Source organism: Pantherophis guttatus, chromosome 2, assembly GCF_059756535.1.
Source record: "Pantherophis guttatus breed Tessera chromosome 2, ASM5975653v1, whole genome shotgun sequence".
Classification (NCBI taxonomy): domain Eukaryota; kingdom Metazoa; phylum Chordata; class Lepidosauria; order Squamata; family Colubridae; genus Pantherophis; species Pantherophis guttatus.
Window position 1 is genome coordinate 173,238,599 of NC_142064.1, and position 16,645 is coordinate 173,255,243.

At 37.4% G+C, this 16,645-nt stretch overlaps 1 protein-coding gene across 1 annotated transcript; it reads left to right on the plus strand.

The window, feature by feature from the left end:
- The first annotated feature begins 512 nt into the window (after positions 1–512).
- C2H19orf67 (chromosome 2 C19orf67 homolog) lies at positions 513–16,645 on the plus strand. The gene is made up of 6 exons (XM_087887317.1): positions 513–3,548; positions 6,113–6,257; positions 9,100–9,200; positions 9,864–10,049; positions 11,364–11,486; positions 14,945–16,645. Exons 1-6 carry the CDS (start codon positions 3,271–3,273, stop codon positions 15,117–15,119), a joined length of 1,008 nt encoding a protein of 335 aa, XP_087743443.1. The 5' UTR covers positions 513–3,270; the 3' UTR covers positions 15,120–16,645.

Genomic DNA, 16,645 nt, shown 5'->3' on the forward strand with positions numbered 1-16,645 from the left:
TCTAAAATGTTCTGCTGCTTCTGGTACATTTCAAAAACAAACTCAACATTAGTATAAAGCACTTCACCGCTTTATGCTTACATAAGATGATGCCTTGAGAATTTATAGAGTAAGGCAAAGTCCGTCTTTATTTCTCAGTTTTTGTGGAAGATCTTGATTTTTCTCAGTCTGTGAACTTTATCTCTTGTTACATAAGGAAGGAAAGATAATTGGAATATGATTGGAGGTATCGATTTAAAGGGCCAGGGGGCCAGAGAAATAGGTTTGCAACGCAGGTACAGAAACTCTTGATACACACCACACAAATCAGGCATAGCAAATTTTCTAGGGCTATCTGAATCTCTATTTGGGCATTGGCTCCTAAGTATTTGGAAGAGAGGAGATAGAAACCTTTCCAGCTGAACAGAACACATAGTCAAGGCAAAAGCTATTGGCTGGGAAGGAACCGTTACATTCTCTCTTTAAACCTTAACAGTCACTGACTTCTAGAAAAATCCAACCCTGCCAAGACTGAGCATCAGTGTTCCAACTGTAACAGTCCGTGGGTTGCTCTTCTGTCAAGCCTAGGTGGGCCTCAGTTTTTCCCCAAAGATTTCCTCACAGTGACATCACCCTTGTTCCACAGTTTGGATCCTCTGCATTATGTTGAAGATTTTATCTTGTTATCTATGGTTCCCATCAGGGCGATATCTTACCGTTTTTAAATATGAGCAAACAAAACAATACAAGGGAGAAAATTGGCCACTGATGCAACATAGTAAATTTTGTTATTTTTCAAATTTTGGTTTCCAAATGGCACAAATCTTGCTGAATCCGTTGCCAAGGGCTATTTTTTTCTCCTTCATGTGTTCCTGTCTTTGTGCATTATCTTGAAGATAGTGAATTACAATTTCCTGAGAGAGCAAAGTTTAAGTAAACTAGTGTTTACCACTTTAAAAATAAAACACTATTATACATATCTTTGCCAAATCGAACTTTACTTTCATCCAAAGTCTTATTAGGAACTTTAATTCAGTCACATAATTAGCAATAGTATTACAGGCAGTCCTTGACTTACGACTACAATTGAGCGCAAAATTTCTGTTGCTAAGTGAGACATTTGTTAAATGAGTTTTGGCCCGTTATATTATCTTTCTTGCCACAAGAGTTAAGTGAATCCCTGCAGTTGTTAAGTTAATAACAGGGTTGTTAAGTGAATCTGGCTTACCCACTGACTTTGCTTGTCAGGTGATCACATGATCCCGGGACATTGCAACTGTCAAATGAACCAGTTGCCAATAATTTGAACTTTGATCACATGACCATGGGGTTGCTACAATGGTTGTGTGAAAAATGGTTATAAGTCACTTTTTTTCAGGTTCGCTGAAACTTCAAAAGGTCACTAAACAAACAGTTGTAAGTCAAATACTACTTCTACTTGAATTTGCCATCCACTGTTCCCCAGAAGCTTGTTGTCTTCTTATCTTTCAATATGAACCATGTTCATATTGTCCTAACTGTGGGTGTGTGGTTTGCAGAATGCTAGAGTGCCTCACCTGTTGGATGCTCTACAGTAGCCTAAAACTACATTTATACATCACACTTTAATTTCATGTGTATTATAATCCACTTTGCAAATCCTGTCTAGAGTTAATTCTGATTGTGATTAGTTTGAGTTGTTATTGTTGTTTGATCACAGAGTCAACAAAATGTTTAAACATGCTTTATGTTTAATTTTGGCAGATGTTTTGGCATTTTTATCTACCTATTGAGTACTTCCTAAGAACTACAACCTAGAATAGGTTTGATGGTGTTAAAGGTTATCATCAGGATGTAAGCTGTTCCAAGTAAAGCTCCCTTTTGCAATTGATTGATGGTGATTTTGTCAATGTTGATGGTATTCAAGTGGCAGGTGTTTTGAGATAGTACCTAAGGCACCTATTACTGTTGGTATTATCTGTGTTTCATTTGCCAGTTATTCTACATACCGTATGTTTTCAGGTCTTTGCATTTTATTATTTTCTCTACTACTTTCACTTTTATTTTGCTGTCTCCAGATACTGCAATGTCTACTCACCAGATTTTTTTCTTTCTTACCAAAAGTTAAGTCTGGGGTGTTATATGACAGATGCTTGTCTGTTTGAATTCTGAAGTCAGAGAGCATTTTAGCTTCTTCCTTTTCTATTACTTTGACCTCACCAGTTCTTGCTTACAGGCAAATGGTATTTCTGGTAGTTATTCTAATGCACCACTATTGCTACTTTGCCATGCTGTTTTTATAGTCAGTCTGTGCAATCTTCTTGCAGCAGCTAACTAGGTGGTCCATTGTTTCTTAAGCTTCTTTGCATAAGCAGTATTTGCTGTCTTGCTATATCTCAATTCTGGTTTTGTATTCATGTGTTCTTAAGGCTTGGCCTACTGCAACCAGAATTAGTTCTTCTGTCACTTTCTTCAATTTTCCTGCTCTTAGCCATTGCCAGATCTATCTGCCTTGCCTATTTTTTTTAATGTACTGGTCATGTAATATTTTGCCTTGGCATATCTTTTTTCTAGTCTTCATTTGGTTAGCCATTCTTATAGGTCAGTTTGATCTCTCCAGTACCCAGTAAGCCTTCATGGTATACTAGCTGTAGTGCATCTTTTTCTCTGTTCTTCAGATATTTTTCCAATGTCCTTTTTTCTTCTTCAGTTGGCTGGTGTACACATTTTTTTTTCTTTTTACAACCCTGTAATCCCTTGATTTGGGGTGGAGTCAACTGAATGGAGCTGAGCATTTACTGGCTGGATGACCTTCCTGACACCTATGCGGAATTCACAGCAGCTATTTTCTCTTTGTGCCCTGATAGAAAAACATCTCTCACTACCTTAGGATTGAACTCTCAATCTTCCAAGTAAAAGGCGAGAGTCTTCACCTCTAGGCCACTGCGTTACTCATCTGGATTACACATATATTTTAAAAAATTTGTCTAATAATAATTTGCATCACTTACTTTAAACCATTTGTACCCACATACTCGTTAAGGAATTTGCAATGTCAGGACTCTCCCAATTTTATTCACACATTGTGTGATAGACTACATTGAATTACAGGTGTCAATGGTCATTCAGTGAACCTCAAACTCATGATCATAATACTGATCAATATACTTCAGTAACAAAAGGGCATGGGAAGGTAAAGTGGTTATTTTGAGATTTCCATTTTTATTTGGTAGCACTCTGGAGATATTTAAGCTGTCGATGTTTAGTTCCCTATCTTTTTCTTGGCAGATTGCCTGAAGCAGGTCATTGAGGATGGCCAGTAAGCAAGGGTACAGTTGTCTCTCAGATGGCTCTCTGGATATTCCAATATCTAGCCCTGAAGGCACCCCGAGTCTCAGTCCTCATAGTCCAGGACTGTGTCTTATATCTCCTCCAATTGCAGAATCTCACTGGCTGAGCAATGCTCAACCACAGCCTGAGACTCCATCAGAAATGAACATCACTTTAGAAAAGTTGCTTGCTCCAATAACTGAAAAATTGAAATATTTGCTGAAGAAAGCAGAGGACTTCCAGACTTACCTTCTATACAGGTGGGTTAAGATATGGAAATATTAGCAACCTTTTGACAGCACGATGCTGAAACTTGACTTTAATTATTTTAACATGGCCAAGGGTAATATAATATCTAAAGCAACAGTGCCCAGCACATGTCAGCAGCAGCCAACCTTGGCTGATTTCAAAAATCTTAATGGGATTGTATAATACCTAGATAAAAGCCACCAGGAAATTCCACAGCTGTACAATTCTAGCAACTGAAAAGTTAAAATCAACATGACTGCAAAAGTACTTTCACCTTACCGGTATTACCAAAGTGAACTATATGAACGTGACCATTAGGAGTTGAGCTCAACTTCAATGAGTTTTGAAGATACGTACAGGGGGATAATTAAATAAATTATTAAAATTTTCTGACACCCAAATGTTAAAACAACAAAAATAAAATAGCTTTTTATTCCTCTATCAAAAATTAAAGCTTAATAGAACCATTTTGAGATGTGAAGGATTCCAATTCAGACTTCTGGGCTCGAATCTTTCTATTGTAAAAGTGTGCATTTTGTCTCAAGCTTCAGGTGGTTGATCTTGGAATTTGGATAACGAATAAAATAGATCTCACAAAGTGAAATCTGGCTATGAAATGCTAAGGTTTCTATGGGCCTTTCACAATCAATAACAAGCAACCCAATAGAAAATCTGACAGATGCAAAGGCAAAAGACAAATGGAAATGAGCCAATCCACCCCAAAGAGGGAGCTAAAAGTTTGATATGCAAGACTGGTACAGGTGCTTTTGAATGATTACTAGTTGGATTTTTGCTTCGTTTCCCTCTATATCTTTCTCTTATTTACTATAGGTCTTATTTCTTGGCCAATACTTCTGTATTACTATTGCCATATCTATTTCCCCCATTAAGTTATTTCTATTCCAGTATTCTTAGTTCTACAGCTACACTTCTACCATATTACTTTGCACTTCTGTACAATATCAATCTTCTATTTCTATATCTCCATAGTACTACACAACTATATCCACCTGTTGATGTAGTTCATATTTCTCTATTGCACTGCAATATTTTGGTTGTTCTTTTCAAGAGAGCTGCTGCTGTATTGGCAATAGTGCTGTCCTTCGAAGGAGTGGAAGGAAGGAGCACAATTGCTTTCAATCTGCCCAGCAGCTCTTCCTCTTGCAGACAGGAAGGAGAAATGCAATAAGTCCCGAATGTTTTTTCTTTGTGTAGAGCTTGTTTCTGAAACAGCAATTTCTGACATTGTTTGAACATGGTTCATTTGCTAACTTCAGTAAATATGACTGATCAGAAGATCTTGGACTTCTTGTGAGCTTGTTCAGTATGCATTTCTTCCTCCATGATGTTTCTTTAATTTAATCCCCAGTTTATAATATAAGGATAAATCATCCTTTGCTGTAAACCAGTTTTGCACTTACTCCAACACTATCCAAGGGTAGCCTCAAGACGCTTAAATTTCTGTCACCCATTAACTTGGAGGAGATCAGGTCACAAACAGCAACAGTGAACCCAGGTAATAAAGGCAAGATACAGATTGGCAATGAAGGTAGCAAATTTCTTGCTGGTATACAGGGGCATCCATGGGGGTAGGTAAAAAAAAAATCAAGATGGTGATGCAACCATGTAATCTAAGTCCTGTCTCTTTCTTATGTATCTGTCTCATATATTTTATAAAGGACTGGCTGACTCTAGTGACACTATTGTGACGGCTAACATAACTGTTTTGATAATCCCCTTCCCCCAACATGACAGCTGGTGTAGTCATGGACATTAAAAAGTACTTTAGCTCAACATAGGGAAAGGGCCTTTGTCTTCAAAATTAATTAAGAAAATTAATTAAGAAAATTAATTAAGAAAAAATATCTGTATCTACCTTATGCCTGCTTTAGGTTAATCTGGTTGAAACTCAGATCTAACTCTGCTTTGTGTTTGGGCCTCTGTCATGATTTGAATGTTTGGATTCTGATTGGTAATACAGAAGGGAACCCTTAATAATGCAACGTCATGCATTAGTTTTTACTTTGTCCCAGAGTTTTCTTTATTTTTAGACCCCTTCCTCAGAATAGGATAAATCATGAATTGAACATGGTAAACTCTGTTTTTCTAAACATCTTAAATTATTATTGTTATAGTTATGGTTTGTTTCAAAGAGCAATATCAAAAAGGGCTGGAAGGCATTGAACAAGATAAGGCAGGAATTTAGATATGAAAGAGAATTTCTGTATTGTTTTTCCTATTAGGATAGCCTGTAAGGCATTGCACTCCTTGCTGATTCCTTGCTGATGCCAGTAGGCATCCTGGTGCCCAAAGGCAGCAATATGCATAGATTCTTCTACCAAGCTCTTTGCCATACCTCAGTTAAAAAGAGGAATCTTCCACATTTTAAACCCAGCCTGGAATTGTTGCTATGGTATTCCCTAAGGGCAGCATATATATGCCCCAAGTGTGTGTGTGTGTGTGTGTGTGTGTGTGTGTGTGTGTGTGTGTGTATGCGTGCAGTAGCATTAGCAGATGTGTCACAGAATAGTGCTGAGCAGGGGCTCTCCTTGACGTAGTGCTCTCCTATTTTCAGCAGAGACAGAATGCAGAAGGAACAGTTTGCCAAAGCCATGCCCACCTTTTTGCAGATGTGCCAGCCATATTTCCACTATTTGGAATCAACAGCACGCAGCTGCACACCTTATTTAAGACCTCCACAGGAGCCAGTCCGGAAAAGAGTGAGTGTTTCCACTGGTCCTATTCCATCCAGTTAGATTGGGGGTGGTGGAGCAAAGAGAACTACTCTGTTTGCATCTTCATGGAACTAACTCGAGAATGACAAGAGAGGAGGAGAAATAGGTTCCAGAATAGAAAAACTCTTCAAAGTTTTCTTTGAAATTTCTTTCTAAAGAAATTCTTATTTCTTTAGCTTGTGGAGGGTAATTGAGATTCATTCCAGACATTTTAGTTATACTGTGGCTATAATCAGATGCTTCTTGTGTGCAGGACCAAAATTACAATGTCATTTCAACTCTTATCTATCAAAGTATTTATCATTTTTATCATTGTTCTACATTTGACTTTCACAAAAATATCTCTTACAAGTAAAACAGACACAATCTCTATCTTAAGGAAACTATATAAATATATTAGAAGGGAACATTTTGAGATAAATTGGATAAAACAAAGAAAGTGACACTAAACCGAGTAGGTGGATGTAACAGGATAGTTGATAAACCTAATGTGTCACTTCTTCCCCAGTTTCCAATATTTTGAAAGTTATTTCACGGATACCTGCAATCATGTTCATATCTCCCAACCTCCAAGTGCTGAAAATGTGCAGAGATTACCATTTAGTGCTCTTTTCAGCCAATCAGTAGGCAAGTATAAAGAGCATTGTTCAATAAATGCCCTATCCCTTACATTGCTATGGGCCTTGGACTAACAAGAATCCTGCCCTATCCACTGCAACCCTCCCCAAATCCATGTTTACTATGAGGGAAAGCAGTATTTAAGGAAGGTGATTTGTAAATATCCACATACACGTACACATCAAATAATTCTTTTTTACATTTGACAAAAGTCTCCAAAGATGGAATGATAGCAAATGTATATGGGGAATACAGGAAAGGGTAAATCTCAAGTTCCCACTGACTATTCAGAGCTGCAGCTTTTCTTTGAGTTTCTAAACAGAAAACAAAAACAAACCTATAGTGGAGCAGGGGTGGGACTTCTCTCTCAAAACCAAACAATACTGTTCAATGGTACAAATTTGGAGCTGGTTCTGAATCAGCTCAAACATTCTGTGTGAAAATGCTCTAGGTTAGATGGAGAAGGTTACACGTGTCTCTCAGTATGGGGGTGTTAGATTCCCAAATCTATAAAAGGACGATATACTCAGATGACCACAGAATAACATTCCCACAAAATGCACTGATTGTTTGCTCTTAGTTATTATTCAGCATATAGCCTAATATTTAGGTGTCCTCCTTCATCATTTTCTTGATGCAGGAAGTCTACAGTTTCCTCTGAAACCTGCTATATTTCTCACATCATTCTAATAACTCAGGGTTTTGCAATGCTTCAGTTGTCCTTAAAGCTGATCTTTCTGTCTTTTCTTTTCTAGAGGAGTATTTTCTTACCATTTCTTCATCCCTCCCATTGTTGTTTTTCCCCCATGCCCCAGCAAGCCTTCCTCTTATCATTTCTGGGCTGCAGGGAGTCTACAGTATGGAAAGACTTGCAAAGGGTGCTTCCTTATTCAAAGTACTGCTAGACAATGCCTATCTAGGTTCCCTGCTTCTTCCCTTTCAGAGGACAACTTTGAAATACTTGGCCAGGTTCTTGAGCAGCAAAAGAGAGAGAGAGAGAGAGAGAGAGAGAGAGAGAGAGAGAGAGAGAGAGAGAGAAAGAGAAAGAAAGAAAGAAAGAAAGAAAGAAGAAAAAGAAAAAGGAAGGAAGGAAGGAAGGAAGGAAGGAAGAAAGAAAGAAAGAAAGAAAGAAAGAAAGAAAGAAAGAAAGAAAGAAAGAAAGAAAGAAAGAAAGAAAGAAAGAAACCACTATAAAGGATTATCATCCTTTCTGAAAAAGAGGTGAAAGAGGAGTTTGGATTTACAAACCCCAAACCATGGCACGTGTTTCCTATCATTTTTTTTAAAAAAATATTTTATGGAAAAGACAGTGCCATGTCAAGATAACAATGCAAATAATACAAAAAAAAATGGAAAATAAAAGAAAACTTCAACTAAATTTCTACTTACATTAGCTTATTTACAAATTTTTCCATATTATATCCATAATTTTATACATCTTTATTGTCCACACTTACCATGGCACATTCAGATAAGTAAGTTTCCTGTCATTTTTTTTTAACAGGAAATGCTCCAGGTTTCTCCACCTGCAGCTGGACACAGAATTTAGCAACATGCCTATAGGATGACAAGAGTAGACATCCCTATACTAATCCAATGTCATTTGTTCCTCTATAAGCAGTAGGATGCTGCAAAAAATAGGCTTTTATTCACAGACTGGGTATTTGGATCATGATATCCTCCACTTGTAACCTGCCTCCTTTCTCCCACCACTTTTTTTTTTCACTACAAAATTAATGGTTGGGAACATAAGACAGAACAACTGCACAATGTCTTTTTGTTGGAAAGCTGTCCACTCTCACAATACTCAGATCTTACCACCTAATTCAAGGTAAGCAATGTAAGCTCTGTGGCAGAACAGAAAAAGGAGGAGATACATTTCTTCCTCACTCCCCCCCCTTTTTTTTGTCAGTAGTGAACTGATTGTTGGTTGAAAGCTGTGCTTTTTCCTCTTGCTGAGAGGGAAGGAGGCAGTAAGAAATAACCCAGCCTTAGTGTTTCTCTTAGATTTCACATATGAGGAATTTGGCTGTAACACCACCACCATCCCCATGAGCCTCAAACCACATTTTAGCTAATGGAAGAACAGAACTGAGTTAGCAGAGCAAATATAGGGGATTAGCCTGGTCTCCAGGATTTGCCTGACATTGTTCAAGACCTTAGTTTTTAGCTTCCAATCTCAAAACATTTGTTCTTCCATTTGCCACAGCTTCTGGAAATTTCTCAGCAATTGGCTTGCCAGCTTGAGCAACTGGTGCTGATGTACGCTTCCTTCAGCTTTGTTTCTCTTGAAGACACAGACCCATTCAGGTACAAAGCACTAATTAGGGAAAGGTTAGCTTTATGTACTTAGTGTGATTTATTTATTTATTTCAATTTGTATTACTGTCCATTTCACTTATGTGATTCTGGGCAGCATAGAAGTCAAAACAGCAACAACAAACATTCATATAAATAAAAATTAAAACAAATAAAAACTTTAAAACAAATTAGCCAATGCAAGATGATGCAAGGTTAGACAAAAATGTTTCAGAAGTGATCTTTGCTAATCATTCAAATGTGTAGAATTGGAGAAAATATTCTTCCAAATAAAGCCAAGATTCGGCACATGCCACAAAGCACACATTTATGGTGTATTTTTGCTCTCAAGTACTCCTAGACCTAGACTGTTAACAGACAGAAAATTGAGTAGCTTTTTAAAGTTCGCCTAAAGAGCCTTTAAAAAATGTCTAAATCTAGGATGACCCTATCCCATTTCCAGGAATACTGAAAGGAAGCCTAAGGTTCCATTCTGTTTTGATAACTTAGGTTCACATTGATAATTTTTCTTCAAAAGTTACTGATATATTTATTTTTGTGCAAGCAAGAGGAAATTGCTCTTGGTTTCGAATCTGCCCTGTTGTCTCAACTTTCTTCTTACTTGCATGCACAAATGTATCTGTCACTCTGTATTTGTCTCAAAATCTCAACCAGTGTATCATGTTTCTTCTGTGGGAAATTTTGGATGAATGAGACTCGGCAAGTTTCCATCTTTCGATACTGCATCTCAGCACCATACACAGCTGCTCATATTCCCCACAATCTTTATAAGAAGATGCGCTGGAATCTGGACATCTTGGAGGGGTCTGCTGCTCGGAATCAAACACTCCGGACAGAATAGTGAGTTGCTGGATATACTGAGGATATTTATTTTATTTTATTTTATTTATTAAATTTATATGCTACCCATCTCACTGATAGGGCCACTTTGGGTGGCTTGCAAACAGTAAAAAGATAAATATATAAGCAATTAAAGTTTTAAAAAGCTATATAAAAAGCTAGAACTAAGACGATGAACAGCCAAGGATGAGATCTTCATCTTACCCCATCAACTATCTCCAGTGGTGAACACCTCAAAGCCCCAAGCCAACTGGCAAAACCAGGTTTTGATCCCCTTCTGGAAGGCTTAAAGGGTGGGAGCAGTTCTTGCCTCCAATGGTAGAATGTGGGGGTCATAGCAGAAAAGACTCTTGAGTCCACCAGCTGGGATTCTTTAGCAGGTGGGTGTCAGCGATAGGCTCCTTCTGCTGGAGTGAATAGGGTAAGCAAGTCCCATTGGGGCAAGGTAGCTCCTCAGATACCCTGGACCCATGCTTTAAAGGTAAAAACTAATACTTTGAATTGGACCTAGAAGCAAACTGCAGCTGATGCAACAGTGGTATTATAGGTGCCACCCTAGGGCCCCCAGAGCTATCTGCACTGCTGCATTCCAGACTAGCTGTAGCTTCCAAATAGTCTTTAAGGGTAGCCTATGTGGAATGCATTACAGCAATCCAACCAAGAGGTGGCCAAGCACGAGTGACTTGCACAGGGCCTCATAATCCAGATAAAGGCGTGACTGATGCACAATATGAAGTTGTGCAAGGGTCCTTCTAGCCATGACTGCCATGTGCTCTTTGAGCAGAAGTCATGAGTCTAGGAGAATACCCAGATTGTATACCAGGTCTATCTGGGAGAATGCAATCCTATCCAAAACTAACAATGATAAACAACCAGATCCCAAGGGTTCTTGAATCCATAGCACTCCATCTTACCAGAGTTCAGCGGTATAGCCTGTTGTCCCTCGTTCAGACTCCCACAGCCTCTATGCACTGCAAAAGGGAAGCCACATCATCACTTGGATAATTGGGAATGGAGATGCAGAGCTGAGTTATCATCTGCATACTGATATCTCATCCCATGATTTTGGATGATCTCATCCAGCAGTGAGCTATATGGGGAGAGTGGATGTGACCTGGCTAGACAGACCATTTAACAACCCATCTTCCTTTCCATAGTTCTGGTGACGAAAGAATGGTGTCATTTGAAAGCTACTCCATGTTATATCAATGTAATTCTTTCTTTGGTCTTAACTAATGTTTATTTCTTGAGTTTGCCAGAGGCTGTTTGATCAGCCAACCACTTCACTGCTTCCATGCAATCTTTGTGTTGTAGCTACTTCCTATGCTTCCGTGATACAGGAGATGAAACAACTGTGAAAATGCAGAAGCTTTGGTCCATAGGACGCTGGGTGCCTATAGATCCTGACAATGAACACAGTTCTGATGTGCTATCCTGGTAGGTGTGCAGAACTAGACATAGGTCATTGACGTAACACTTATACAGACTGACTTAATGTAATGGTGTAATGGTTAAGGCATCAGGCTAGAAACTGGGACATTGTGAATTCTAGTCCCACTTTGAGCAACTGGATGATCTGGGTCAGTCACTTTCTCTAGCCCTAGGAAGGAAGCAATGGCAAATTATTTCTGGAAAACCTTGCCAAGAAAACTGCAGAAACTTGTCCAGGCAATCTCCAAAAATCTGACCTGATTAAATGGAAGGAAAAAATGCAAATAGTTTCTCAGTTGAAACTGTGGTTGAATTTGTTCATGTGTTGTGAGATTAAGGAATTTTTATCATGCCTTCTGACTGCTAGTTGATGTTCATGGATGTGCTCTGCTAATCTGCCAGTATGTCCTACATAGTGGCTGTTACAGTCCTTACATTGTATTTTGTAGATGATTCCTGTTTTCATAAATTATGCTGCAACAGGTTGTCTGGTCAGGGACTTTTTGACAAAATTGCCTGAGTCTTCAGTCTGTTAGAAGATGTTGTCTAGGTGATCTGCCTCCTCTTACTGGCATACTGGGTAGCTGCAGTGTATTTATACTTATCTAAATAATATTCTTTTACAACTTCTCTTGAGATAATTGCTTTGGGTTGTTGCTTTGGTAGAAGAATAGTTGGTTATTATTGGTAGTGTTTCAAAAGACTTTGTTAGACCTGCCCCAACATAGACATTTAGGAAAGAAAGACCCTGGACTTCATTTGATTGAAGTGATAGGTTCTTTTACTAAAGTTAAGTGGTTACAGCAAAAGTAAAACTAGATCTAAATATTCCCACAAAAAGGCTACACCTTTTCCCCTTTCCATGGCCCTCCCCCCCTTGACCAGTCCATCAGTGTCCAATAAGATGCCTTTATGATGTTTTGGGAATGGCTTGGAGCTTGGTGCCTCTCTGTGTACTTTCACATTCGCTTCCCAGGCCAGGTGTCCTTGGAGGATGGTTTATTCCGGTTTGGCACCTCTGGTTTTTGTCAATGTGTCTCCCCTCCTGCTTCTCATTCCCAGCCCAGATTTTACTATCCCAAATTCCTTCCCCCTCCCTTGCAATTTATGGCAGGATGCCAGCAAAGCTAAGAAGCTGGAGATGGCAGGCCTGACAGACTTAGGTTTCTAATTTGCCATCATTTTCTATACTGATGAGGACAGCCAGGAAGGGTAATGTCTTATTATTTTCTTCTTCTCTTGTGAATTTTATTCCTTTGAATGTGTTGTTAATTGTCTCACGTAGCTTCTCCAATTGTTCATTTCTTATTAAGATGAAAGTTTTATCTAGATAACAGATCAATAATTTTGTTGTGTATCTCTATGTATATTATACACTTGCTCTGTCTTAGGTTGAATTATTTTGTTCTTTAATCTAGCATTGTTTTCTTTTGAATATCAGTGTTCATCACAATGATGGGAAGAGATCCTATCAACTTGGGAAGGTTGGTTCAACTGGGATTGAATTAAAGGCGTTCTGCATGTAGTTCATACCCTATGACAATAATGGAGTTTGGTGGTCCAAACTCCATTATGGTCATAATTTGTGACTATCATAAAGTTAGCCATCCATGTGACTAACCTGATTTTAGAACACTTTTTGCAGTGGTTATTAGTGAATGCTGTAGTTGTTAAGTAAACCAGTTGTTCGCTATGGATGAGTTTTTGTTGAAAACCAGAAGTAAATGCTGGTTTTCGGCAACCACTTCATAAAACACAGTCATATGACTATGGGACACTGCAAATGGCCATAAATGTGGTCAGGTTGCCAAGTGCTGGAAATGTGGTTACATAAATGTGTGTTCGGGTGGCCATTAGGTTGTAAGTATCTCAAGGGAGATCCAGCATAACTTCAAATGGTCACTGATTGACCAGTTGTAAGTTGAAGACTACCTATATGAACAATGACCTCTTCTTTTGCAGAGATATCCAAAGACTGCTATGCATTTGCACTGAAATAATTGAGGTCCTAATCATTGACGGAAAACTAAAGTTTTGTATCCTCTAAAGTAATTGTGATGCTGCAGCATCATCACTTTTATCACTAATTTAATTCACATAGAATTTTCCTTAGGTATTCAAATACATTATTTCCAATCTCCAATAATTTTCTTAAAGGATAAATTTGATAAAACTACATAATACTGTACACTAGTCACTCATGTATTCGTGAACCACGCTTGAAAGTAGAATAGACAGACCATCATTCCATCATTGGAATGCTCCATCATTGCTACTTGCCCTTGGTAGCTATGTTCCTACCAAGATTATGTTCAGAAACAGTATTTAACTGTATATTTATTACTGCTTCCAAATTTGTTAAAGGAACACACATATATATTCATCTGTGATTTATACGTATTAAAATGATACTTGAAACAGTTTGCATTATCTTTGGCATCAATAAACATTCTAATGGGAAATTATGAATAAGAATTCCACACTGGAAATTTAGAGTATTGCACATCACAACACTATTGCAATTTTATCTAAAACAGTTTCCTATTTATATAATGTGGAATGTAGTTGAAGTGCGTGGGATAAAATTGATTCTGTGTATGAGTGTGTGCTGTAACTTCCCACTCATTTTTATTGTGGTAAAAACAAATGTAGATGATGCCATCTGCTTGATTCAATATTATGATTGAATTCAATACTGGGACTGATGACTGATAGTCAACAATAAGCCCTTTCTGAAAAATATATACAAAGAAGCACTTCTGAAGATTCAAACGCAAAATGTAAAAAGAAAAATACTGACTATATACCTATCTCTGGGAAAAGATAGTTTTATAATAGATACCTGATGCTTCCAGACAACACTTTTATTCTATAAATATTCTGTTGCCTCCAAAATGATGGTAATCTTCCAAGTGTAAACCGCCCATGCTTTCTATCTTATTTTTCCATTATTATTCCACTTACTTAAAAATAAAAAAAAACGGGAATATTGTGTTAGTACAACTGTCAAGAATAGCCAGCCATCTGAAAATACTGATATGGAAGAAATTCACACATTCGTTTCAGTTCATTTGCCCTATGTCTCTTGCTTTTCCAATTTCTTTGAATTTTGAGGCATCGTGTTTTAAACATAAATACAAAAATAAGAGTCTGCTCATCCAAAATATCTTGTATTAGAAAAAAAATGAGAAAATAGAACAGAACAAATGTATGCTTGAAAATACAATGTAAACTGATTTTCATCTGAATATATTCACCTTTTGAGAAGACAAATATACAACATAACTTAGTGCCAGATAATACATTTATGCAAGTATACTTGCCATGTACTTCTAAAGCATTCTACAGGAATGCCCTAAGAATGCCTAATTATTAAACAAAGGAACATGATCTCCAGAGCACTTACCTGGGTAGGATAGAGGCTATAATGATCATCTCTGACTTCTCCCTTTTTCTTCACACAGGGTGTTGTGTCACCAACCCACAGGTGATTACCAGCAGCTCCTAACAATTGGATTTGAGGAACCTTCCCACACCTTAGCTACAGACCTCTTAGTGCAGATGCTAAATGCTCAGAGTTCTGGTCTTCTTAATCGTGAATCATCCTGCTGGATGGGCCCAGGAGAACAGGTGCAGTAAAATGTACATCACTTTCGTGTATACCACAATGTGTAATTCATGTATACGCTTGCTGCACAACATCACCAGGACTGCACCATCAGCATCACCAATAGCACATTATCAAGAGCACTATTCCAGATGCCAGTGTTTTGACACCACAGTCAAAAGAGTGTAAGTGGTTTGTATTACAAGTATGAAAATTTTAGATTTTGGCAACTTTGACATAGAAAAAAAGCATTACTTTTATTTCACATCCCATTTTAATTGTCTTAGATATATTTCTGAAACTGTCTAGGAAAGATTTGAGAGAATTTGTTTTAATTTATAATAGTTTCTTTAATATAGCAACTCATACCATTTCCAATGTATTTTGAGGCTATTCCTACATACTATTTGAGGCTATTCCTACATACTATTTAAGGCTTGTTAAGAACTGATATATAATATATCTGGGAGATCAGGCTGTGGAAAGGTATACTTCAGTTTCAGTTCTAATTATTTATTTATTGACTCATTTTCCAATGTTTAAGATAACACACAAATAACAAAACTGAAACATCTAAACATAAAATTTTAAAATCCCACTTAAAAACAACATAACACGAGCTATTAAATTTAGTAAACAAATGAAGCAGTAAGTTTGGCAGTACAGAAGTTTGGTCTTCTACTAGACAAAACATTTGACTGGCCATGAAAAGCTTTCCTATCCTGTGTGACATTACTTCTTGCATTAATGGGATTGTGAATGGGATATCTTGACTATTTTGAAATTGTGACAAGCTGTATATTTCCATGGGTTCACTATGGTAATTATTCTAAATGTTACAGTGCTAAATATTATACTACATTTCACTTTTTTTAAAAAAATCACCTTGTTCAAGAACAAATAATTTAGTTTAGAAAAAAAAATAAAACAATGCAAGGAAATAAAAGGAATGTTCAGCAGTTATTTTTTTTTTTTTAAAAAGCAGATGCCAACACCATGTATTTTGGAAATGTAGTGGCCGGCTTTGCAAAACTAGGGTGGATATAGTCTTGTTTTACTCTACCTGCAGTAATAATGGCTGGAATTCATTTGGAAGAATTTTATGTTCGTTCATAAGAAATTTGGAACTCAGAAATGCAGCCTGAAATTACTGCAACCAAAGGAACACTTCTATGAGAAATAATAGGCCTGCACATATGGTATAATTTTTCACAGGGTACATAATAGAGATAGCTTGTGTCCTGTTATGGGTGAAGAAACTGCTGCCTTTAAAACATAGACCAGAGTTAAAACATGAAGAAGTTAAGCAAGAATGCAGAATTGGAAGGACACCTGTTATAAAGCAAAACCGAAATCAAAAAAGGAACCCTGCCATCTAGTGGCCTAAATATTTATTTCAAAGGTCAGCCATACTGGTGTATTGTTTTTGCAAGTCTGTGGAACAGGATGTACACAAAAATTGCAATGTTTTTGCTTTGTGAAACTATGCAACAAAAAGTAGACAAATGTAAATAACAGAAATGAAAATAAAGAATTATGGTAAACACATATAAGAAAA

Bases quoted from the DNA above. Each gene is read 5' to 3' on its own strand.
- C2H19orf67 (XM_087887317.1), top strand. From the start codon at position 3,271: ATGGCCAGTAAGCAAGGGTACAGTTGTCTCTCAGATGGCTCTCTGGAT. The intron at 6,258-9,099 runs GTGAGTGTTTCC...CATTTGCCACAG, and splicing joins AGGAGCCAGTCCGGAAAAGA to CTTCTGGAAATTTCTCAGCA. The intron at 11,487-14,944 runs GTAGGTGTGCAG...TTCTTCACACAG, and splicing joins AGTTCTGATGTGCTATCCTG to GGTGTTGTGTCACCAACCCA.